At 34.7% G+C, this 27,252-nt stretch overlaps 1 protein-coding gene across 1 annotated transcript in view; it reads left to right on the plus strand.

Annotated features, from left to right (window-relative positions):
* Window positions 1-27,252, plus strand: part of ULK4 (unc-51 like kinase 4) — a 209,986-nt gene that overhangs the window by 66,196 nt on the left and 116,538 nt on the right. Inside the window, exons 24-30 of the mRNA XM_058808529.1 lie at window positions 857-978; window positions 1,291-1,347; window positions 4,345-4,396; window positions 4,487-4,581; window positions 12,843-12,894; window positions 12,992-13,136; window positions 18,479-18,571. Coding sequence (XP_058664512.1) covers window positions 857-978; window positions 1,291-1,347; window positions 4,345-4,396; window positions 4,487-4,581; window positions 12,843-12,894; window positions 12,992-13,136; window positions 18,479-18,571 — 616 coding nt within the window. The remainder of the gene's footprint in view (window positions 1-856; window positions 979-1,290; window positions 1,348-4,344; window positions 4,397-4,486; window positions 4,582-12,842; window positions 12,895-12,991; window positions 13,137-18,478; window positions 18,572-27,252) is intronic.

Here is a 27,252-nt window from a genome sequence, read left to right on the forward strand (position 1 = left end):
TCGAGACAGCATTTGGCTTCTGGTATTTTAAGGTTATAGGGACAGAATCTTCCTTCTTTTGATATGAACTAACTTTTCTCATGCCTCTTCTGTTCTTTATGCCATGCAGAAGAGGTCTTGCTTTTTGTAGACAATAGGAAACGTACAACAAAGTTAGCATAACATTCCTTAGTTTTTATTTGTCTCTTCTGAGTCTGAAGTATCATTTCACTATTGCCATTAAAATTTTGTTAGCTTATGTCTGAGGTTTGTAATGGAGGCCACTAAGTTCTCTCATTGATCTGTTGCTATCTCTTTTATGAGAATTCCCATAGCTTTCGGTCACTTGTGTCACAGTTAAATCAGTGCATGAGAACGTGTGTGTGCATGGCTGGTGGAAGGATTTCTTTTTTTGGAGGGGAAGGATGTTTGGGGTTTTTCTTCCTGCTGAACTGTGCTGCGGGGGAAACATACTGCTTCAGCATTATGTCACCCACTAATCTTAGTTCATTCACTTCTTGGTTAAGCAAAAGCCATGAGAATTTCACTGGAAACAAAACTTCGTCCACATAAGTTAGCCAGTATAAGTCCACTCTGCCAAGAAGGGGTAATTCCACTTTTACTTCAGCAATCACCTTATACTTCTGTCCTCACTGTTTTGCCAGAGGTCACCTTTGCCTGTAGCCAGAGTAGGGAATTGATCTGGTTGAAGACAGAGCTAGGAAAGTACTGCTGGATTCATCATGAGCACTACTTCTGGCAGACAGAGAAGACAGGAGTGAACAGAGGCTACTGGAACAGAGATGTTTTATATGTAATTTGCTGTTGTTTAGTGATGTTTTTATGTTGGATCAGCCTGAAATGCTGTTTTCTGTAGGTGACATTCTCAGTGCCCTTACTAACGTCTCTGGGCGTAAACACCCATCAACAGTTCAGGCCAAACAGCTGAAGATGTGCCTTCCTATGATGCCTGTAGTGCTTCATCTTGTGACATCCCAGGTAGATTCTTTTCCCCAAAAATTTGTTACACAGAGGACAAACTCTTACAGTTTTCCAAAATCTAATTTCTGTCAATCATCATCAGAATGAGTAAAACAAAGGTTTTCTTAATGCATAGATATGTTGATGAATATTCCAGCTATGAAGCAGCATTTGATAAATGTGCATTCTGTAACAATAGTAATGACAGAAACAAATACATATTTTGTCTTCTCTTTTAGTTTTTTAACATGTGAAATAATTTTTTTACTTTTTCAGGTCATAAGATATGCATTTAATGTAATTGTTTTTCCTTTGGCTAATTTCAAATAGGTGTTTCGTCCCCAGATAGTCACAAAAGAGTTTCTTTTCAATTATGGCATCTTACTTGTGAGTATAAAGTACAAGATAAATATTTTTACAAGATATACCTATGCATAAAATTTTGGAAGTTACTTTAATTAAATAAAATTACATTAAATTTCTGAATTGGAGAGAGAAGTTTATTCTGAATGTATATTTTAAGCTTTGGTTGTATTCAAAATTTTCCATATAATAAAAAAATATTTTCTGTAGTAATCTATTTATTCAAAGGGAAACTGTACATATTTGATAAGCTGAGAATTTCCTGTGGGCTTTATTTCTGAATAGCAAAGTTTAGTTCTAAATTACATAAAATATTCTCTCTGGAATTTCCTACTAGTATTTTATGAGTAGAAATGAAAGGGGAATTATAATTAATCTGTATTTAAGGTATTGTTTCTTCTTGTCACCTTTTTCTTCTTGCCAGTGCTTCTAAACTGTGTTTAGTTTATGGAAATCTATGGAGCTAAGATACTGAACTCATGTTGACATTCACAACCTATTTCTGACATTACCTGTAGAAAATGAACTTTTTAGGTGTGCCACTGGATAGTACAAGAGAAGTAAAGAAGTACAGTTCGAATGTAATTTCCTCATGTGAAAACAATTGTTTATGTTAAATGAGAAATAAAGGGATATTCTAAATTGCAGATCATAGTTAAGCCAGTACTTTTAAGTGCATGAGGTCATAAATGACAAATAGATATTTATCTCCAGATAGCATGAAGAAATGGTTTGCTACAAACAATTAGATTCAAGTTATGTGTTCAGATTCACTTCTCTTTCTCCTTTGACTCTTTATTCCAAGAAAATGGGGTTTAATTTAGCTCTACTAAAATATTTGTGTAAAAATTAGCATTAGAATGATGAAAAAAAGTTTGAAACTGTAGATGTTGAATTACAAAGCCCTTTCTCCCTTTGAAGCATTTCTAACTAGGCAGTAGATTTATTAGTAGTTTTCAATCAACCTTCTAGAAGGTGAAATTCTTCTGTCACAATTTAGGTACAATGAAAGTTTTCTTTTGATGTTACTCCAGGTTGTTTGAACTACTGACTGAGGAAGTCAGGCTAGTTATAGTAGTACAGCTTCCTCTGAAATCAAGGAGGAGCACATTACTCAATGTTTCCTATGTCTTGTCCTGTCTCCTTTGAAAAAGGCAATTCAGGAACTTACATACACTGTTTAAATTTACACATGATAAATGGAGGGACAGCAGTATATAAAAAAATAATATCAAATTTTAATCCATTTTATGCAGCTGTGTTATGATATAACTAATGTAATTACATCTGGAAGAGTAAGTAAGCATTCTATCAGGCAATAATCTACTCTGGAAATTTGAGTTTAGCGACATTCCCACTGACATCTATAAAGGGACATTCAGTCATCACCCTGTACTTTTTCAAAATACTGTACTATATCTGAGGCCCCTAAGACTATAGCAAGGCAGTCTTTTTGTTTGTTTTGTTCTTTTTTTTTTTTCCTGATTTATTCAATAGTCTTGTTCTTAACAGTAAGAAATTATGCGAGTGGAAAATGTGTGCTTGGGATCTGGATGGAAGAGTTATTTTCCTGTAGTGGTTGTTCATTGAGATTTTTTTTTTCATACTGCTTTGAAGTTACTTCCATCATCACTGTAATTTTCAGTAGTGTTGAGCAAAGAAATTGAGAGGGAGTCGGGACAGTCCTTTCATGTTTTCTGCTGTGAACAGAAGTACACACTGTGCCCCAAAGGCACAGCTAATAGCAGGCTCCTGGTGGTGTGCACAGGGCACGGACTCGCCTGTAGTAAAATACACATATACCATTTCTCTCCAGTGCTTGAAAAACCCCAGAGCTGCATTTCTTTAAATCACACGTTTTCCCTGTGTTTCTAATATACAATTAATAAGCATTAGTAACCAGAACAATTTTTGCACCAACATATTTTGATGCTTTCAAATCAGTCTTGAGACTATGGTTGTGTGAAACTCTTTAAAAATGAGCAAACAAAGTAATTTGCCCTCTTCCAAATCAAGTTAATTAGATAATACCTAGTAATTTTCTCAAAATGATCAGGAAGATAACTTTTTTTAATAGAAGTACTTGTTTTTTATGACTCTTTCTAAGGTGCTCTCAAATAATGAAATATATAATTGGTTTCTAACTGTATTTTTAATTAGAGAAGAATCCTTCAGATGTTACTTACATATTGTGAAAAAGATAACCCATGTAGAAACTTATTCCATTTTAATATGTAATAAGGAAATTTTAATTGGTAGTGAAATATAAAAGAATGCCATATTCCTAAATACTACATTAGTAAAAAAAAAAGCATACTACATAGTCTGCTGAGAATTTTCCTTCCTTAGCGAGTCTTAATAACATCTTTTGCATCTCAATGAAATTAACAGCTATGCATAGAAATGAAAGCATAAGAACAGTGAGTCTAATTGTACAATATTTACTTAATCCAGATCATTAATATTTTATTGACCTTGTTCCTTAATATGATGAGTAATTTAGGTGGTTTTTAATAGAAAATTATATATATGCATTTTTCCATGCTCTCCTGAGTGTAACTGCATCCATAGCATCTATAGCGTGCATGGAGATCAAAAAGATGGTACAATAACAGAAGATTGCATTTTCTGAAGGGTCTTTGGTCATTTTAGTAAGTTATTTTGACATAGCCACATGCAAGGTTGCTCAAAGTCTTCTAAGAAATTACGGTTTTCTGTTACAGTGAAAACATTTAATTACTGTCTATTTAGCTAGAAATGTTATGATTTCTGATACTAGTCAGAGCAATGATCCTTACTGTACTCCACATTCAAGGTTCCAAGAGCATTACAGACTTGCAAAATTAGAACAGCTAGATCATTGGTACTTTCAGTTTTAGTTAATTATTATCAATGTAGGTGCAATAATATTTTGTATTTACACAGTTTTTCAAAGAATTTCTTGTTGTACTTATTCAGTGATTATGCTTTTTAATATTGTTTCCCTGAAGTGTTTTGACAAAAATGCTGCTTCTTTTGCAGGAGTTCATCAGATCAATAGATTCAGGAGAAACAATCTTGGATAGAGCAATAGGTGGGGTAACCTATGATATTGCAGTACTTTTAGACATAGATATTCTAATTATTGAATTGTATGAAGGAATATGATTACTTTTACCAACAGGGCAAGCTGCATCAGAAGAATTGATTAAGACTACTTTAATGACCTTTGGAGCAGTAACAGAGCATCCCAGCTTGCTGATGAGCCATCGCTTGACTGTAAGTCTGACAGCAATTTAAATAGTTGCAGGCTGATAGGCCTAATTCCATTTATAAATAGAAAGTTTTGAAGATTTAGAAACTGTTTAAAATATGTTGTGGTTCTATTTGACAGGAAAAATACTTAATGTTTATAGAGAATTTTCAAAAAAGTAGCAAGACATTCAGTTTACTGTATTTCGTTGAGAAATCAGAGGGACAACGAGAAGGACTTAGAGTTTAGAAATAGTGGTTCTTGATTCTGTAAATGTTTCTTCAGCTTCAATGCAAATATGTTGCTATATATTAGTGAAACTTTCACCACTATTTATGCTTTTTAAATAAACATATGCTTTTAACAACAACATGGCTTGGAAACACCACCTCTGAGAATTGATCCCATTCTATCGTATGAGGGGGTAGTAGATATCAGTAGATATCATATCTACTGATGAGGTCATCAGTAGCAGTTATGGTGCTGGGGTTTTTCTGTGGTTGTTTGTTTACTTGCTTTTTAGGTCTAACGGATTTCTTACTTAAAAATTTCATTAGAATTACCAAACATACTGTAAGCTTCTTATATCACTGAGTTTTGTTTTCTTTGGAATTCTTGGTTAAAACATTCTACTGTGAGCTAAGCTAGTTGAAGGCAGAACAATTAAGTTGTGAAATGGTTGTCAGCAAATCAGGTCATCTGAATGGTTAAATCAGTGTTTGACAGATCATCATAACCTGCACCAATGCATTTTTGTGTTGGACTTTCACCAAATTACAATCCACCATACTTGCTGAGATGACCATTTGATTCAAATTGAATCTTATGTGTTTGTATTGGAATTATTTAAGGGCACACACTCTTATATATAGCGCTTACATCAAGAAAGATACAAATAAATAAGAATGAGGGATGTTAGGGATTGTGCTAGATAAGAATGTGTGATCTTAGAAATCAAGTGGTTTTAGAATTTGAATCCTAATTGGTGTGTGTGTTATTTGAGGATTTAGTTTTTAAAGTCTTAACAAGTGAAAATAGTAAAATGAATCCAAAGTATGAATTGGAATTTTAAAAAGTTTAATAGGATTTTTTTTCATGGATTCTCACAGGAGTGATATTCAAGATAATGATCCTTATGCAAAAAACCCTAACCAATTAGTAGTCAGAGGGGAAATAGTACTGTTCAATTTACTTTGATATGGCAACAGTGACCTAGAAATAAAATAAGTGTAGGTGAAGTATGAATGCCTGCTGATATCTCCCTACATGCCTGTCACCTTGCTTCTCACTATATCTGTATCCTTCTAGAATCACCTCAGTTTTAAAAAATAATTGCTTTACTTTTGTGAGTTACCAGTGTGTCTTATATTGACAGATATATGTACCATTTTTTATGGTGGTCCATCAGCACTGACTGAAATTGTGATACCTTGTGTCAGCACATGAAATAAAATTCCTCTACCTGTTTCAAGTTTAATGGTCTGGGGATTTTCTCTGGAAGAGAGAATTCCTCTTTACAACTCTTCTTCCCCTATGACCATCTCCACATTTAGCAGAACTTTTTCCTGAAGCCAGGGAGTGACTATCCTAGTGTCTGTTAAGTAACCCATGGGTCACAGTAGGGGAGTTTTAAAGTATCTAGATTTCTGGGGAGCAGTTTACTTCAGTTCATGTGCAGGAGGTTTTAGACATTTATTTTAAATCCATCTCAGCATATCAGTTATGTAGTTAGAGATAAAACTTCCTTTCTAACCATGATTGTCCAGTAATTTTTGTAGTTTCCCTGGTTTGGGTATAAAATTGTATCCTTGTCAATGAGCAGCTTTTACAGCTTTTTTTCTTTTCTTTTCTTTTCTTTTTTTCTTTTTTTCTTTTTTCTTTATTTTTTTAATAAAATCTGTTGCTTCATATGCTAATTTTCATAAATAACAGTTCTTACTAATTTAAAAGAGCCCTCTTGACACTCAGCAAATAGTCATTCAGACATAAAATAAAGTGGAGAAATTGCCTTGCATTTTTTATGTTAAATTCAAGAAATTGTCCATTGTAATTAATAATCTCTAACCACATCTGCCACTAGTGGTGCAAACAGTAATTAGTTTAATACTATTTACGAAGTCTAGTGTGCTAATTATACTTGAATGTACAGCATACATTACTTTAGAGGAAAGTGGTACTTCATCTTCTATGATGCACACAGACTATTTTTGGAATTGCTGTTGCTCGAGGGATATCTTCTAATTGCTGCAGGCTGAGCATGACTGGAATCTATGAATATAAATTCCAGCACACAGCAGAACGTTGTGCTTTTTTAAAATGTTGAAGCCAGACATGTTCAAGTTTCCAGATCAATATTTAAGTATTACAGTTGTTGATAGGACACACTTTTACTGGAGAGAAATTGAAATCCTCGGCTGAGCTCGGAAGGATGAGCCTGGACTGCTCATTTAGGCCAAGTTGTTTACAAGCAGGATTTTCGGGAGTGAGGCTGGGTGAAGGCCAAAACCTTCTTAAGAGGATGCAATTTTTTTCTGCTCTTACTGTGATATTGCTCTAAAGTCTCTAACCAGAAATTAAATGCATTTCTAATAAAGTTTAATTAATGTAATAAAAAGTGAGACTGTAATGAGTAAGCGGAACCAGAAAGTTTTACATTTGTCTTCTGTTTTTAGTTTAACTAAAGTAAAAATTGTTTACACTAATGGGAATTTAAGAACAACATCTCAGTTTCATTTCCACTTGGCGAATTACTTGTTCTGGGTTTTAGTTTATGTTTTATTTACTTTTGTATTCGTACTTTTAACAAAGAAAATAAAATAAATTGTGAGTTTCTGTGGTTAAATTTCTGATTACCATTAACCTGAAGTCAATTATTGAGGAGATTAATTTCTGTGGAGACTGACTGTATTAGATATTGCAAAGTGTGATAAAGTCAATGGAAATTAATTGACAGTGCTTAAATGAAAGCCAGCAGTGAGCAGTAATTTCATTTTGCATGCAGATGTGTGCAAGATTAAAGTAAAGAATAACAGTAAATGTGACTTGGTAAATTTTTACAAAACCAGATTTTCAGGTATGCAAATATGATGTTGAAGATCATTAGGAAGAGACTGTATAGACTGGAGTGAAATATTAACCTTATTTCTCAAACTGGTACAAGTCCAACTACTTGTTTTTCCACCTATCTAAAATGTGAACATACTTACTAAATTCAGATACTAAGTGTTATAATAATATTGATTTTCCAATTTTCAAAGATTTAGATATAAGATATAAGATTTAGGTATAAGATTTAGATATAATTAACTGGAAGAAGACATGCTGACTATAATTTGCATTTTTCTATTTTGTGTTAAGTATATTTATTTGCCTGAAAAAGGGACATGCTCAAATTCAGAGCACTTAAAAGAGTGAAGAAGCTCATGACTGCAGACAATTCCTGTGGGAGTCCTTTCTATACTCCAGCTAGCTCCCAGAAATGATCTGTGTACTACACATATAATCTTCTACCCAAAACATTGAAGTTGTTCTCTGGTTAAGGCCAAAGTTGTCAGCAGTGATTCTCTTCCTCAAGGCTTTAAAACTTACTTTTAAAAATCAAACTAAAATGAAAGCACCTAAATCATGATGAGTTGCTTGATGGAAAGTTAAGGGAAAAGTCATATGACAGGGAAACTTACTGTTTAACAATATGGGAGTTATTAATTTCAATACAGATGACAACACAAGGGTTAGAAACTTCTGCAAGTGCTTTTTTCAGCATGAGTGTTCTTCATCCATGGGCTATTCTTATCTAACCACTGACATCTTAATTTTGTCAGTGTAGGATGTGACTATATGAACATATTGTATAGAAGTTTTTCGACCACATTCCCTTTTCAAGTAGATTAAAATACTACACTGCATGTGGCTTTCTGTCTATTAAGCTAATCCAGATGACATGAGGCTTCTTCATGAAACCAGTTCTCTACTAATTGGCATATTGAGTCAGTCAATCAGTGCTGTCTCTTCCCAGAAATAAGAAAAAAACCAAATCCTCAATGAAGATTCTGAAGAATTTTAAATAAAAATTACAGAAGTGTCATCTTTCTTCCCAACTCATTCGAACATGCATTAGGTTATTTTTTCTGTTACATTCTGAAAGATTACTGATGATATTAAAACAGGAGTGTGCTGTGCTTCGAGCAAATGCTTTGAGAAGTGTGAAGGCAGGAAGAAAGATGATTTGGGGTTGGAGCATATCTTTCATGAGGAAGGCTGAGGGATTTGGACCTGTCCAGCCTGGAGAAGATAATTGAGAGGGCATATCATTAATGAGTATAAATATCTAAAGGTGGGGGTTTGGGGGTCTGTCAAGAGGATGGAGCCAGGCTCTTCTCAGTGTTGCTCATACCTCACTAGTCAAGTTTTCTTTGCAGAAATTACTCAACATTATGGAGACAGATGTCCTGGCTCTGGAGAGAATACTTGTATTTCCAAAAAGGTTTTGACAAAGTCGTGCACCAAAGACTTTAAATTCATTAGTATCCCTGCCCTCTTACCTACAGGCTAATCAACTTCTAACTAGTTAAAATTTACTAAGTGGAGAATAGAGATTAGTTTTTAAAAATTTACGTATTTTAAGAGATGTGCCTTAGGTTTGTTGCAAAACGTGCTGCTAATCCAGAAAAGGAAATGAATAGGGAGGTGACAGAACTGACTGATGACACTAAATTATTCACAGTAGTGAAAATTAAAACTGACAGAGAAGTTGCAGAAAGGTTTTAGATTTGACTGAAACGAAAATAATGACATGCAATTCAATATTGACGACAAGTAATGGACATGGGAAAGTAATTTCTACTGTACATATGCAGTGTCAAACTCTAAACTACTTGTAACTTCTGGAAGTCTTTTGGCATTATTTTTCTATGGAAATGAGAGCTTTATACTAAGCAGTAAACAGAAAGACAACTAGATTATTAGAAATTACTAGTGAATGATCAGACAAAAAAGCAGAAAACGTTGTGCCATGGTGCACTCAGGTCTCAAACACTGAATGCAGTGGTCATTCAGTCTCAAAGGGAATGAAGTTTATCAAGAAAAAGTACAGCTCGATCATGCAAGAAGGGTCTGTGTAGAAAAGAACATCTTGGAAACAAAATACTCTGTAGTGCATGGCATGAATGGCATGGGAAAGATGAATTGGAAATAATCATGCTTTTTTAAAAGTAATAATATGTGGGTATCAAGTTAGCTGCTTTAAAATAAGCAAGGATATGTCTTCATAAGGCGTAACTGAAGTGTAAAATGCAGTGCTGTAAGTATTGCACATGCTAACAGTATAAATACATTTAAGATAGGATGGGACAAATATATGGAAGAAAAGGCTAAATGCAAAAATACAGATACATAATCAGCTTAGGAAGTTTCTTAATTCAAGAGGTACTTTTCTAGAAGCTAGATGTGTGTTTTATGCTTGGTCTATTTCTCATACTCTTCTTCAACTCCATTCCTGCTGTCAGAAACAGGATTACCAGCTTTGAGCTAGGGTGGTTTTTTTGGTTCTGTACATATATATTATAGCTGGGAGATGTGAATGTAATGTGTATGGAAGTTTCTAGAATTTCATTGGATACATAACAGCACAGTTATGGCAGCACCACCTTGGAATGCCATCATTACAGAATTTTGTAGTGGTGGTTTTGTGCAGCTAAGGATGTATCATGAACTGAATATCAGTCTGTTTAAAAGGTGGTAGGAACTGATCCAGAGCTATAATCATGTTCAGCCTATTTAGTCTGTTTAGGCTTAAAGAAGAATAATTTTTCATTTTTTGTTGACCAATCTCAGTGATAAAGACTGAGACAAAAAAATACCTGTATCTGATTTATCTTCATGCATATATGGAGATTTGATTCCACACATATCAGCAGCCATTCAAAAGAGCAATAAATAAATCCTTGTCTGAATATTCTTCTATTTATTTCAGTGCCAAAATACTAGTACCATTCTTGTCTGTACATAAATGACAGACACGTTTGCAATTTACTGGTGAATTTGTTAAAAATATTTTATGTACTGTTGTACTTCACTTTATTTCACCTTAATATTCATGTGCAAAGTTCATACCTTATTTACAATTTTATATACACATTATTGAAAAACAGTGACCCAAATAGCATGGAGAGAAGATTAGGGCTGTGGAGTTAGGAAGTATCCAATTTAAGGTTCATATAAAATTTAATATCTGCTTCCCCCTTCAGCATATGCTTTCTGATATGCTCTTTCATAATAAAATAATTTTCCATAGGATTAGTGCTTCATTTAGTTGATTTCCCCATCACACTGAACTGACATGAGGCAAACACCTTCTATGGAGAATTCCTTTCTAAACAGTTTGTTTACTAAAACTGAGGTTTGTGTTAGGAAAAGTTTAGACTAAACTACTACAGTCATTTAAGACCTAAAGAATCTTCTTTACGATGACAGTTGAAAATATATTTATCATAGAACCCTTATGACTGGCTTAACTACATTCACTAATGTGGAAAGACTATTGTTAATGCTAGATTAAAGTGATAGTAGATTTTAAGTTTTATAAATTGAAATTGCATCGTACTGTTGTATACTGCCATCTTAATCGGTATAAGTCTGAGTCAATGCTCCTGCTGTTGAGTGTTTCATAATATCCAGGGACTCTAGGTTGGTTCAGATAATTGAGAGCTGCTTCTTTTCCTCTTTTCTCTTTCACACCTTTAATTTACCACTTACATGTGCTTCTTCATTTGAGAAGCTCTGTGGTAGTTAAACTGGTTTCTTGAACTGAAAGGTCTCAAGTACACACAATTTTTTTCCTACCTCACTGGTATGTTATAGCTGATACATTACCATTTGAAGAACAGTGTAGAAACCTGCATTAGTGGAGTTGTTGGAATGCAGTGCAATTTTATTATTCAATCAAAAAGACAATGAAATATTTCAAATTTATGAAATGTTACAAAAATCACATTTTATGATATATAGCATTATCTATATAGGTGTAAAGGTTATTGGTACTTGCAAGAGTAGTTTGGCTTCCGTACTTCAACCAGAATCCTTTTACTTCTTTTATTGAAAGTCTGTAACAAAAGCATTTTGTAGAAGTTTTTTTTCAGAAATGAAAAAAACTAAAGTAAATGAGTCCCTTAATGTCAGAGATTGATTTAACAGAGTCCACCAACCAGCAGTGAAAGAGTTGCTAACTGCAGTTATTGCTGGCTAGAGGCTAACTTCACTTAGTGACCCTTTTCATACGTACTTTCAACTTCTATAGATGTTTCTTATTAGTAGCTGCATGTATGTAGGGAAATTTTATCTTCTCATATTAATTACGGAAACAAAACACATGGGAGAGTATAACACAGTCTTGTTACACCAAATCCTGTCCATGGTGCAGAATCTACACAGCAATTTTCTTTGTATAAGTAAATCCTAGGAGGTGTGCATCCATGATACATGCTTAAAAATTACAGAGCTATTCATCCATCCTCTTCCCAAAACCCAAGCATGACCTGTCTAAATAAATTATTTTTTACCAGTGATCTAAGAATTAGAAACTCTCTTACAGAGAAGACTAATAATAGACTGTTTTTGTAACTGACCTGTAGCCTAGTTTTTATCATCAGTTGATTTCAAATGGGCCTGAGCCGACTAGTGCTGTGACAGAGGATATATTTGTAACAATGCCCTCATGGACAATAAAAAGTCGGATTATATTTTTCATTGTGCAAGTCTTTAGTAATGTAAATTTACATTTTAGTGGAAGACTGTGTCTTACCAGAAGGGAAGAAGTTAAAATATTTTCAATACTCCATATTAAGTTTAGGGATATTTCCTTAGAGGTAATACATCTTTTCTGATGTATTTTAATTCTGTACCATTCTGTTTTTCATCTGAACTCTATTCAATGATTATTGTATGGATTAAAACATCAGGATTAAGATACTCTAATACCCTTTTTTCTTAATATCTTACATCTGCAATGAATTCTGTACTTTAAGTTAAAAGTCCCTGTCAATGAATTATACCAAAGTTGCTGGTTTTTTCTATATAAAAGTATATTAATGTCTGTAATTTTATGGCAGTTTACCAGAGAAAGATTAACTTGGTGGCTTTATAAGAGTGATTATGGCTGAATTTCCATGATTATTCAACTCTTTGTTTAAGGGCTCTAGCAGCAAAATAGACAGAGATGATAGTGTATCTCTGTTCTATATTTTTCCTCTGTGAATGATCTAAACCACATCTTTCTAATTCTCTGGTTTAGGTTGAAGATTCTATTGTCCCACCGCTTGTTTCTTTGGTCCACAGTCAGAATGGTAAGTATAGACATATCAGCTACAGTGTCTATGAATTCCACAGTTTGTTTTAATTATATTTCAGTGTGGTCACATTCTTGGCACTTTTATTTTCAAGAGGAATGGAGACTCTTGAGCTTGCGGTTGCTCTCAGAAACCACATCAGTGCTTTTAAACCACGAAGTCATGGGTGAGGAGAAAGAGGAGAGCCTCAACTCAAACAACAAGCTTCTGTCTCTCATTAGAGATTTACTGCTGCCTCAGTAAGTATAATATTGCTCCAGTGATAGGGAATAACTTGATATGCCAACCATTTTGACAGTGTATTTGTTTTAGCCATCCTTTCTATGTTTAAATGACTAAGTCAAAAGGGGAATAGCAATTAACTGCTGCCAGAGTTCTTTGCCCAGCATCTTCTCCTGGGTTTATTTAGTATTTTTTCATATGCAACACAAACACAACTTCTGTGTGACACTCATTTATGATACTGTGCCTCTGGCTACTTTTGGAGCAAAACAGGATTCCCTCTAGCTTTTGGGCTGTGATTTAAATACTTCTCTTTGTTCTTCTAATACAGTCAGAACATTCTAACTACATCTTTTTTGTCTATTTTTGATATTGTACCTTTATTTAAGATGTTCTGAAAGCATATGGAATGACATAGAAACTTTTTTTAAAGGAACAATACATCATGGATTAATCCTTTGTGATTCACCCAGAGGTTATTGCTTCTAAATTGCTGTCCTTTCCTGCTGCCCCAAGCAGCAGAAAAACCCTACAGCAGAGTAGATGAAATGACAACCTGTAGGCAAGATATGGTCTGGAACTTCATTCACATGGTTTATGGTCAAATGAGGCCTCTCTTTTCATGGCAACTTGCAGGAGAGCATAAAGAGAGCTCTCTGTGTTATGCACACGTTGACTGTGAGCTGGTAACATCTGTGAGTAGAGGGAAGGAACACAAGACAAGTACAGTAGTGATGAGTCATCAGTCGTATTTTACATTATTCTCAGAATGCTGCAGTGTATTTTTCTATGTGGTCCTCAAAAGTTAATAATGGTCAATACTTAGCTGCTCCAAGTGAGAAAATTGTTCACCACCCTTACACTAAATAAGTGGAAAAAGGCTGGAGGAATGAATGCTGGATTATGATCAGAAACCCAGTGTCTTTTCCAAATATGAGACTTTCTCTGCTAATTGAGTAATGTTCTTACAGTTTGAGGACCAATGTTTTATCCATGTAAGGTGTGTAGACTTTTATTTCTGACAGAGAATTGGATGAAAATCTAACAGTTCTGTAGAGAAACTTCAACACCTTTCTTCAAAATTTTTCCTCTGGGCAGTGTAGGGTGTATCAGTACAAATTAAAATGGCAACTGAAAATATTATTTTTAAAATAGAGTATATTTTATTATTAAAAGCATTTTTAAAAGCTGTCAGATAGTTTTCTTCAGATAGGGGAAGAGACCTGAAGTCAAAGGAGAGAGTTCTGTACTTGCTCTGAAGCTTGCCGTTTGTAGACACGTTCATCTTTCACAATGTTTCTCATTGAGCAGGGGGATGTGCGTTTGGAGGGAAGTGTCATGCTAATAACAAACTAGAAGGAAAACAGCCAATTAACTTTTGTCTTCAAGCTTACTAGCTGGAAGGGCTTTTTGGCCTGAGACAAAGTTGGGGACTTCAGCTGTGCCATCTTATCATGCGCTGTGTGGCAGATGAATGAAAAAGGGTCTTAAGAGCAGCTCAGGATCTTGAATCCAGGGTTTAAGTAATTACTCAATCAGTTTCCCCATCTCATTAATAGAGATGAGAAGGAAGAAGTTCTAAGAGTCAGAGTAATCTACTTGTGAAGATAATGTAAAGCTCTATCCCAAGAAATATGGGTTACTTGAAAACTTGAAATCTCTTGAAACTGAGAGCATTGGAGGCTGAAGAGATTTTTGCTGATACTGTTTAGTCTTTCTGTTGTGGGATAAGGGATGGGAAAGAATCCAAGTCAGCTGGAGGACAGTCAAAAGAGGGGAGGTATGTGATGGTCATTTTTTGTGGGTACTCTGTGGAGGGAAGTAGATATTCCCACCCCTTTTGGATCTACTGAGAGCTGTTGAAAATGGAAGGGAGTGACATCTGGTTTTAATATGGGATTTTCTTTTCAGAGAAGATTGTAATATTACACATTTGTGTGTATATTTTATTCCTATAAATATACTTCTCAAATTAATTTGTTTAGCTGTAAAACTGCCCCTTGAAATAGCATGTGGGTCAGTATGAATAAAATATAAGTAGATTTCATTTTGAGATAAATGCAGGAGTTCAGTGATAACTACTTTTTTCGTCATCTTCTGCATCATCAATAAAATGGTAATTTCATTAAATATTTGTGCATTTATAGATTACAAAGTTAGCTTCTTCATAGGGTTTTGATTGAATTGAATGAAACAGTGTCATTAAATTTCAGTTCATTGAAAGATTATTTTCCTGAAGGTTTCATAACCAAGATGAAACCTGCAGCTATAGACTGTGAATAGATGGCAAGTGCTTTATATCCAGATTTTTAAATAAAAAATGGAAACATCAGCTCTATTTCATTTTAATTTTTTAACATTCCTAGTTTTCTATCATTAAAAATTGAGCCATAATCAGCAAAGAGAAGTGTGTAAAAAAAGTTATATTTCATTTGAAGGTTTGTGTAGGTTGTTCTCAGTAGACTACCAAGCCAGTTCTGCAAGTATGAAATCCAGGATGCTTGGTATAATATTCTTTTTTTAAGAGCTTAAGAGAGTCTACATCCCTAAATCTTTAGTTCCTTTTGCCAAGGTTGTTTATAGAAAAGATTAACAAAATAACTCCTTATAATGTAGCACCTGAAGTTCACAAAACCTTTGTAAAATGCCCCCTACAGCTACTTGTGGGGGGGATAGAATGTAAGAGGATAAAGATAGTGCAGAAGGCAATCTCACCCCTGATGAGTTTCAGCTGTACTAATCACCAAAGATTAAGAACAGGCCTGCCCTCAATAGACCACAGCTGTGTCCAATAAGAATGAGGGCTACAAAAGAGTGGGTCAGCTGGGTGAGAAGAGAGCTGGAGCTTGTTGGCTGTGCTGTGAGGAGGGAGGAGTCAGTGCTGTGAAGAGATACCCATGAGAAATCACAAAAAAAGTATGGAACTTTTGCAATAAGATAACAACAGCTGCTGTTACTAAACTGTTCTGTGTTAAGTGGCAGTGAAATCATTTGATGACTCATTTGTTTAAGAAAGTATCTCAAGCATAGCATATTTTCCCTCTTGAGAAGATTCATATATTCATAGCTCCTAATGGCCTTTATTTAGTCAATGTGTTTATATTAATTGCTAAGACATTGACTCTAGTTATCTGTGTTTTCTCATGTGGTATTTGGTTTGATGGATCACTGCACCTTCCCTTAGAAATATCCTTTCCTACTATTGTTTTGGGAGAGGAGAGCAGAGAGTTGCAAGGAAAAGGAAGTGAAGTGAGACTCTTTTATTGAACCTCAAGAAATGAGGATGCTAAGTGTGCTAAGTAATAACAGTGTCTCTTAGGCGTAATACATAGAAAGCTTAAAGCTGTTAAGGTGGACCTTGTTTAGGGAACATATTGATGTGTTTGTGTAAACAAGTATATTGCCAAGTGTCTGATTTTTAAGCTAGCATGGCTGATTCATTCATTTGTAACTGCTGTTAGGAATTACAGTTTTGGAGACTTAAATCCACATCTTAGGCAGTAAAAGATGACTCCTGTTATCTGAGTCACCTGATAGCATCTTTGATTGCCTCAGAAGATTTAGTATGGGCTCTGAAAAAAACCAAAGTTGCAAGTCCCATTATGTTTGGTAGGAATATATATTGCTCATATGTAGGGCTCTTGGGATCAGTGTCTGCTAATGTATTATAGCATTTTCTTATTTTAAGAGACTTTTTGTTGGCTAGTGAGAAAGGGTTTTCTTTGGGGAGCTGGAGTGTGTTCTTTGTAAAAGAGAAAGCTTAATCACTCAAGACCTGAAGCCAACACTGACTTGTAACTGATAGTTTTGTAGGTACTCTAATGTGGTTTGCAACCCTACAGTTGCACATTCAAGTGTGTAGTAGCCATGACGCATTGCCCATAGGCTGTGTGCTTGTGTAGGAGTGTTAGCCCTTGTGAGCAGCTCCCACAGGCCACATCAAGACTGCGTGGCTGGTGTGCTTGTCCCTCCTTGTCATAGGCAAGCAAACCTCTCCCTCTGGATTTCCTTCCTGCACGTGTCAGAGTGCTGAGGTGTGGTGTCTACAGAGAGGGGAAGAGCTAACACGGTAGGTACATGCTAGCATGAAGGTGGTGGGAAGTGATCCAGATTGCTTGGTTCAGACAGCACTAGGGATCTCAAAATGTGAAGTAAAATTTTCAGTGATTTGCATGATTCCCCCTTCCTCTTACCAGAACGCTGAAGTTTTTTATTTTGTGGAAGCATTTTGTTGCTCATAACTTGGTAACATACCATGTTTTCTTACAATTAATCCTTTTGTTTGTTCTTGATTTATTCTTCATGAGTGTTGTTTGGGTCTTTTGCAAATGAAGGGATTTACACTTCCTGTTCTATTACTTCCACGTATTTGGAGTAGGACTAGTTGAAGTCAAAGACGGTGTTTTGATATAACTGACTCTGTCATTTTCTATGCTTGCATGTTTCTTACTTGCATCATTGTATCCTACTGTCATCCACATACATTTTTGTTTAAATACAGAAAATCAGCCCTGTATGTTGGGTGGGCATCACTAGAATGTTAGTAGCAACAGCAAGGTCCATTTTGTTTTTCACCAGCCTGTTTTCCCTTACCAAGATTTCCATGAAGTGATACTTGGAAATGTTTTGAAGAGGTTTTTCTTGGATTATTTTCTGCCACAGCTCTCAAGAAACTTTTATATTCTTTTGGTCTATATGACTTGGAGAATGAAAGTATGCTGCAGTGAAAGCAATATTTTTGGAAATTTCAGATAAAATATAAACCTCAATGTGAGTTTCTCTCAATTTTGAGGAAAATTACCATGTATACAAAATATAGAGCTTAATCATATATAATTTGGTTGATCGTGTTCCTAAGCACTCAATAAATCTTCTACCTGATATTTTGAGGCTCATTTACTACTTGTCTCTTGAAGAATAGATTTTTTTAATGTGAAAAATAATATAGATCAATAAATAGGTCTTGCACCTCTAGAAAAGGTGAATATTTTATAAATGTTTTACTATAATTTATAGTTATAAAACCTGAATGTTTTCGATATATATAACCTGAAAATCTGTATATGTACACAGATATACACAGAAGCATGTGTATACATATTTTATAATTATATCTCTCTCTGAAAACACATTCTCTTATTAATGGTGCTTTTAAATTTATTCTGATGCTGGTTTTAAAATACTGTTTCTGAGTGAGTCTTGTTTGTTGCTTTGTAAAATTTGAAACAGCCTTGTATTTCCATTATAGTTATAAAGTTTGGAAATGGGAAATGATCAATTTTTAGTATCAATTTTTGATGTATATCTCTTGACTTCTTTTCCTCCACTCTTCCTGCCCCTTTCCCCCCTTCCCTTTCAGGTATGAGCACATTCTGCTGGCTCCAGACCCAATACCAATGTATGCTCTGAAACTGCTGGTGGCCCTGACTGACCGCAGCCCTGCTTCTGCGAGGTGATACAACTACACATTCTCTGTTGCTCTTGGTTCCTTTTCTTTCAATCTCTCCTTTCCTATTAGGGATCAGCAATAACAGATATCACTATTGTACTTCTTTGACTAGCACTATGATTTAGAAAAATCATTGGAGAGTTTTTCTTATAGAACGCATCTTACATCTTTTGTGTCAGTTTATATGATCCTGGTTATTTTAATCTGAATTTAGCCAATGATACACTAGAGACAATATCTGAAGAATTTTAATGTTAAAAATTACCTTTAAAAATGTAAAAAAATCCCAAAGCAAACCTAAAACCTTATCAAAATTGTTCTTCAACTAAACATATTTGTGACTAGGACAAAGGTAGTATGTTTCTAAATGTTTACACCAATCAATTCACTTGAAAACTGGTCAATTCTCCTGCAAATATATCTACCCTTAAAATTCCTGAATACAAATTTTAATTTTTGATATAGGTAGACTCAGTATGTTTAGACATATCTTAATATCTCTTCCTTCTTTTTTCAAGATTTAGACTGTGATGGACAGGAAAAAAATAAAAAACTGTGTCATACATACAACTTAAACTGTGTGAGTTGATAGTAATAAGGAGGGATCTCTCCGTCTTCCTGGATATGCCCAAAAATGTGGTTATTCTTGTCATTGGCTATTGTCTCTTTGCGATGTCTGATAGCGTTGTGGCTCAGAGGTTGATAAGCATTGTACTGACTTGCTTTGATTGATTGAAATGAGCACAAGGAAAAAAAAACCAAGGAAATTTAATTTGTTTTCCCGCTTTTTATTACTAAAGATGAAGCATCCTGTTTTAATCACTTATGATGCTACTGGGAATGGTGCTTTACTATACTAGCAGACTACAAATTAACTAGGAAATAGGGAGGCTTGAGATTTTAAATGTTTTGAATTGTATAAAACAGTTTTCACTGCTTATGCTACTGTAGGATATTATGTATTCTAGAAACAAGTAGAACAGCTTTTCATATTTAGATTTAACACATGGATATTCTAGTACTGTAAGAATTATGAAGAATACTTGTGTAACCATAATGCTGGTTATATTAGCAGCACATTTCCTCTTCCTACTGAATTTGCTTTATCTGAGAAATCGTATGTATTTGCCATTATGTATGGCACAATCTACCAATGTAGGTAGATCGTGGATGCGCACTCATCCTCATGGTCATCTGGCATCAAACAGGGATATTTTCTTAATATTATTAAAGAGCAGATGTGGTTAATCAATGAACTATTAATAATTTGAAATACCAGTATGTCCAGCACTCTTCTTTAAGGATTGGCTATCAGATTCCAGATTCTAACCCATCTGTAATTGTTGTGTTTCCCACATACTTTACAAGTCCTCTTTTACTTTCACTAAATCATGTGTTTGGCTGGGTTTCTAAATAAGCACAGTTTAGGCAATTCCCTTGGTCTATCTTTTTCCTTATTATTTGGCTTCCCCATAAATTTTGCAGGAAGTAGCCAATGCTTCGAAAGCATGAGAAAGGTGAATAATATATTCATGTTCATACAAATTGCTGGTGAACAAAATGGAAACCAGGTACATGCTATGGTGAGCACTATATGGCAATCGGTTCTGTTTTGGTTCAATGAGTAATTAATCAGTATTCATGAAGCTCAAAATTACTCAAGGCATAGGCTCTCTTTTGCTCCTTTCATTAGACATATGGAAAGTATCTGCAAAAATTGTGATGGAGAGTAAATAAATAACACTAGACACAGATCCTGTGGGATTTAATTTGTTCCTGGTGAAAAAACTCTACTGAATTTTAGTACTGATGAGAGTGATGTGAGTCACTGCATTGAGTCTCTGTGGCTTCTTCAAGCTTACATTTTACCCCCAATGCTTAGCTTTCAAGGATGGATGATTTCTCCTGCAATTTTAAATGAATGAAAGCAGTAGTAGCAAAAAGATTGAAAAATGCCAAAATGTTAAATTAGTGTTTACCGTGCTGTTGCAATGTGTCTTGAAAGTAGTTAATATTATTTTGATGTAAAGAGTGAATTGGGAGGAGGGCAAGGACTAGTGTGTGCTTTTAGTTTGTTCCGTATGATAGCTTGTTCTCAGGCATGTTCACCTAACAGATTCTTGCCTTCTTGCTCTCCCTTTAATAGTTCTACCAATTTTCTTGCATCTAATTTCTTCTTACCATCAGCTCAGTATTTACCTGTGTGCTCCCTGACTGAGGCATCTGAGTTTGAGCAGTTCTTATTTTAGCACTTGAAAGGAGACAGATAAACTCAATTTTTTTTTGTTTCCTTTTTTTCATAGCTGATACTGTAAATTAGTTAAATTGTAATATCAGAGGAAAGAGATTTAATCTTCCTCCTACTATTTTTGGGCATTTCTGCTTTCTGTTGCAGGTTGTTTGCTATATATGGCATAGACACAGATACTCAAGTTATGATTTTGATGTTTTTTAAGCTTACGATAAAATAGTGTAGTTACAATACATGTTTTGAATTTCTTTAATTAGCATTTTATAAGAATACAAAAACCACTTTGTACTCTTTGCCATTGCTCCACTGTTGAGGTAATTTTTAATATTCTCTGTTGTAGGAGCTCTTCCACTCCATTGCTTTTCAATTTAGCAGTGAAAAACTCTAGTGATATCCCATTAGTCGTGTTGCTGAATTAGATCTCTCACCAATCTAAGTTCTCTCTTGTGTAAGACGGTAGCTGTACAAAACCCCAACTTTAATGTGTTTCTGTGGACACTTTTAATAATTTGGACATCTAACCATATGAGCATCCACAGGAAGAAAATCCAGTTTCAGAAAAGGATGAGTCTTTTCTTGTCTGTTTTGACCTGAATGGGTTAGAGTATAATTGAAACAGATACCCTTTTAGATGGGTATCAGATAACAATTGCTGTCTGATACAACCTCATTTAGAGTTTACTAAGAAAATAGTAGATGTTGGAAGAGTGAACTTTGAACTGAATTTGTCTATCAGTTGCCTGTTTTATACTTGGCTCAAAGTAAATAGTCTGGCTTTAAACCTTCTAGTAATATTCTATTGTGGCTCTCCTAAATACTTGTTGCCTTGTCTTCTTCAAGAATTTGTAGTGGTTTGTAACAAGAAAAATTGTGAACATTAAAACCAGTGTGAGATTTAATAGCAGAGTTGATATGTTGATACTTAGCTATATTGAGACTGCTGATTTCTAAAGAAATCACTGATATTAAGGATAGTTAAAGAAAATTAAGCTTTAGTTAATGATTAATTTCTGGACTACTCTGAATTTGCATTATTTTTTTCCCTTTGCATTAATTGTTCTTGATGAATTGTACCTGTGTGTAAAGAGTTTTTGGAGGAATAGAACTTCTCACAGTGGGAGCAAAGGTCTGCAGCAGGCTGAGGTGTGATTTAACCATGCCAAGTCTGCATTCAGAAAGAACAGTATCATAGGTAGCTTGTCCTTCTGTGTGTTTGGCAACTTAATGTATAGGTTATATGCATGGATAGGAAGCCAGACATAATCTGTGGTGAGTTAGGGGGATTTTTGGTTCCTGCTTTGAGTCTTTTATGCTCTTTGCTGTGGTCTGTACCATCAGATTGCTAGGTTTTTTCCTAGTAGTGGCGGTTTTTTTGTGAATTTCTTAGTTTCTCTTATAACTATGGTATACCTATACCTGTATGATGCTGTTAAATGTTTTGACTGTTGTAATAGAATCTATACTGTGCTTCTCCAGGAAACTTTTACTGGATCATGATTCTTAAGCTGCCTTTTTGCCTTACAAAGAACCTTACAGAATGTAGCCGTGTGCTCTCTTAGGCAGCTGCTTGGCCTACCTTTAGTCAGAAACTCATAGCATTTGGTGACATTAATGTGTCTGAAAGCTAAACCTTCTGAACTATGGAGTCTGAATTTTTGGGGTTGCTAAAATAGACAATTTTGGTTTCAAGGAAGAGAGACAGTAAAGGTAATAGAACAGAAGTGGAGGGTGGAATGTCAGATAATGCATCAGATAATGATCATGGAAGTGGGACACATTCCAGTATTCTATTAAGGGCATTTCCTGAAGGAGAAACACCTAACTAAGAACTAAGGCACCCTTCTTAGATGTATGATGAAGGATAGGGAACCAAATTAAGGAACCTTTCTCACCTCCTAGCCTTAAAAATAAGTCTTCCAGATAAACATTAGGCTGCACTAAAAAAGAAGAAAAGTAATCAGAAACCAAACCAGGAAGGTGCTGAAGAGCAACAACAAAAAAACTTGCTGCTTCTAAACACCACAGATCTAGTACCTGTGAAGATGATAGATGGATCAACCTCATACGTTGCAGCAAATTGTCCTGACTAATCAAAGTAACCATTGTAGTGTCTTTGGAATCATCAAGGAATTGTCCAATTTTCAAACATTGTTAATGCTACTTTTTGTACCTATGCATTATCTCTTAAAGACTGTTAAAGGCATATTGTAGGGTAGCTGTTAAGAAGTCTTTTCATACACTATTATGGTCTACATCAGTGGATCAATTTAGTTATGTTCCACTATATTCTGAAATGGTTTCAAATCTTTGCTCTTGATTTCAAAAAACAAACAGTAAAAAACCCCAAACAAACCCAAAACCAAACTCTTTGGAGTTCAGTGTGTTGCTTTTAATAATTTGTTGATGTTATGCATAGATTGTCTTTGAACCTGATGTAGTTTCTTTGCCACTATACTAGAGGTCTAGTGCTTTAGTCCTTCCCTTGATTAATATGAGCTTATGCTAATTGCTTTAAAATACTTTGTTCTTCTCATTAGTCATTTTAATTTCCTAGTTTATGGTTGAAATGCTAATTTTAAAAAGTAGGTCTATTTCCTTCTATATTACTTCTCTGTTTTTATGTGTTGTTTTACTTTCTATAATGAATATGAATAAAATAAAGTAGTTCTGATAACAGGTAAGCCTTAGGGCCTAGTCCAGCTGAACTGAGCTGTAGAACTACATGTTAGAGGTGCAGTACATTAGTGAGAAAATCACAATCCAGATGGATTGAGAGAGATTTCCAGAGGATTAAACTGTTTTATTAGAACTTTAGGGAATGTTTATGTAGATTTAGAACCTGATTTTGGTTTTGATTATGCTAGTTTCACATCTATGAAAATTGAGTTGTAAAAACCCAGATTTTCCTTTTAGAGCAGTAATGGTAATGTAAAACAGCAGAGAATTTTTATGATCTTGCTGTTCCTATTGTTGGGTGTAATGTTTGCATATATGCTGCTTTATCGAAAAACATCAGGCAGAAAGACTTGCCCAGAAACAGACTCTTGAAATGTTTTGTGTCAGCTAATAACAGTGTTGTCAAGTTGCACATCATTGTAATTCATATCAAAGGCAGTGGTCAGAGTTCATTATTGCAAGGGAGTTCTCATAGTCAAGTCATGTACAGACTGTAATACTAATCACCATTTTTAATGTAAAACACAACTCCTTAGTGTTGCATTTTATAAAAGCTCCCCTTTAGTAAAGAAATAAGCTATTAACCTTAAACCTGTAATTTTGTTTCCTCTTTCGTGTTGCTGATCAATTACTGAATGTCTAAATTGTAAAAATGTGAGAGAAATATTTGATGTTACTGTTAAGTGAATTTTTGAAACGAGTCATGTTGGAAAGTTCAAATTATGTAAAGCATTAAAAAGGAGCAAATACCATTCATTCTTGTTTTTTTTTTTTTTACTTTCAATAGCGAATTTTTTGCTTTGTAAATAAAAGTACCAAATCAGGAGGAGTCAGCTGGTTGGGTTGCTACAGCTGGAGCTGCAGACTTGAGTGAATTCAGTTCTGCCATGAATCATCTGGTCAGCATGAAAGAAATCTAAACCACTGTCCAGTCCATTCTCTTGTGTTCAATAGTAGGTGCCCAGAGAAAACTACAAGAAGGAGTCAAGTGTGTGGAAATACTTTCTGGAGGCTTTCTCAGCCACCTCTGAGGGTTTTTTTCAGAACCCATGTTAGATGGTCTTGTGTTCTGTAGATGGTAGCTATTGAGGAGTAATCTTCCTTTCATTTATGTGGACTAAAAGAGATATTTCACAAGTCACTTTCAGTATATGTTGTTCTATTACATAACCACATGTATATAAAGATTTATCATCTTCAGGTATTTTCTTTTTATTTCTTTGTCTGATCTGATCACTTGCCATTTAATTTTATGCCATCATGTTACAGTTAAGAAGTATAGTACTTCATAAGTTTCTGGAATATTTCTCCTTTAGCTGTCTCCCCCAGCCTTTGCAATGTGAACAGCTATGCCTATTTTTAAAGAGTCCTTAGTAGGGTTCAAAAATCTATTGTGGATTTGACATTTAAAATTATTATCTTGGTTATTGCTCTGTGCATGTCCACCAGTTCTGTTCTGCAGAATAATTTCTACTCATTTGTTCAGCTTAGAATGTGTGTAATATCCAGATTTCCACACCCTCCCATCCAACTTTTCTCTAAAGATTCTCTCTGATAACACATTTTCTATCTTTTTAAGGTATCAAACCTCTAACAAAAAGCCTTTTGTGTTTAGTGTCCTGGAGTAGGTTTTTGTTTTGCAAGAAAGTAATTTAGGATTTCCTAGAAAAACAGATCTTGCGTATTGTTGGACAGCAAAATTGGAGGCACAGTCTCATTCTGAAAATTATTACTGTATTAAAAATTCAGATTGTACTGATAGCAAGTCTTTTAAAATCAGATCACCAGTAATTTTGAGCCAGCATTGTTTATTTATGTATAGTTTTAAATGTGATGGAAATAGTTAGTATTGTTATTTATTGTTATTATGATTTGCATATGTATATCATGATTCTGAATGTTTTCCGCACTGGGTAGGACCTAATTTAATATAAATTATGTAAGTCTATGAAGAACCAAAATACTTTTGAATCAGAATAACATTCTATGAAATAAATCCCGTAGCTAAACTCCTCTTTCACCAGCTTTAAAACAATTCCTTTGTAAAACTATGTAAGGCAGTCACTCTCTTGCTTGAGCACATATATGCAAAGTTGGGATAAATCAACTTAAAGCTTTGTCTTAATGAAGTGCTTGATGTGACTTTATGCTTTAGCTAAGCTATGTGTATAATTTTCATTCAAGGCTGCAGCTTTTTATTGTTTCAGTCATAAAGGTTGGCAAGTGACCTTTAAGAACGGACCTATTGGCTCTAGTTCCTTCTTAGCTTATCTCAGCAGAAAGTCCAGCTGACTTTGTAGTGCTGTAGCTGGGACCATTTTCCACTGTTTGAAAACAATTGTTTCATAACTTACCCTCTACCACAAAAGCAGCTTTCTAGGTTCTACCTAAACTAGGATTGCTTGGCTATTCTTGGTATTTGATTGTATTTTACTGCTAATGTGTTCACAGTTTACATGCTGCTTATGTAGCAAAGTGAGCAGCTTTTGCTGGGGTAAGTAGTTCCAATAAGCCCTAAGCATAAGTAGGCTTGTGCTGGCAAAACTTCATTTTGTCAGTATGATTGCTGTTATAGTAGCTGTGCTTTTTGGGAGTCTGTGGTGTTTAACAAACTTTCTTTACATTCAGTATTGTTATATCTACATCAGCAAAATTCTGTTTTGAAGGCATGGACTAGGCTTTTAATTTAACTGGTAGATTTGGCTCTGGAAATGAACCTCAAATATAATAAGTCATCCTATCTGTAATCACGGCACTCTCTTATGACCTGGCTGTGTCCAAGCTGCCATAACTGTCTATTTAAGGGTTATTAGATGGCCCAGAGGACATTAGCTTTCATGTTCTCCTGACCTATTAAAGTAATTTGTTTCTGTTGCATGTGGAAAAAAATTTCCTTCAATTTAATAAGAAGAGAAAATGTCCTTAAATTTAAGCTTCTAAACTTAGAAATAATGAGTTTCTTTCCTTACCTAAACTCTTTTCCCTCCTTTGAGTGTGACATTTCTGTATGCAAGAAAAAATGAACATATTTGTTTGAACAAGGCTATTACTTATTTTTGTTAAATGTCTACATGTGGGTGCATTAGAGGATACTGTTTTGTTATGTTTTGAACAGTTTAGGAGGTGTGTTTTACTTGTCTCCATATCTACATGCCAGTACTGTACAATGCAGCAGATCATCTTATTCCCACCCTTAACTCATATAGATTCTATGTCATAAAATCATTTACATTTAGGTGAAGGCAAGGATCAGAGAAATAGAAAAAACAGTACAAAAAAGTAAACCATTATTCATATATAAGGCATATATCTGCATTACTTAGAAGTAATTCTGAGTTGTTCATAGATACTGTTGTTCTCTAAGCATGGCTTTCATTCCTTATTTCCTTTACAAGACGGGATTCCAGCAAATATGAGCAACCAGGGCTCTTACAGGTGACATTAATCTAAATGAAGCATTTCTTTTATGACCTTTGGATGTCTGTTCTAGCCCCCTCTGATTTTTTTCCATTAAATTCTTAGAAGAGAATGTGAGATTGCTTTTAGTTGCTTCAGTTCACAGTCAAGTATTTTGGCTTCTACTATCCATTAAAATAACACCTTCTCCACTTATTGTACATGAATAAAGACTCCTAAATGGAACTATGTGATTCTAGGTGTATATGTGTTCTTTTTAACAAATAACTTACCAAACAGAATTAAACTGATTATTGTTTTACCAGAAGTCAGTATAGAGTTTTACACAGTAAAGCTTCAA

This window comes from Ammospiza caudacuta, chromosome 1 (assembly GCF_027887145.1).
Source record: "Ammospiza caudacuta isolate bAmmCau1 chromosome 1, bAmmCau1.pri, whole genome shotgun sequence".
In the NCBI taxonomy this organism is placed as follows: domain Eukaryota; kingdom Metazoa; phylum Chordata; class Aves; order Passeriformes; family Passerellidae; genus Ammospiza; species Ammospiza caudacuta.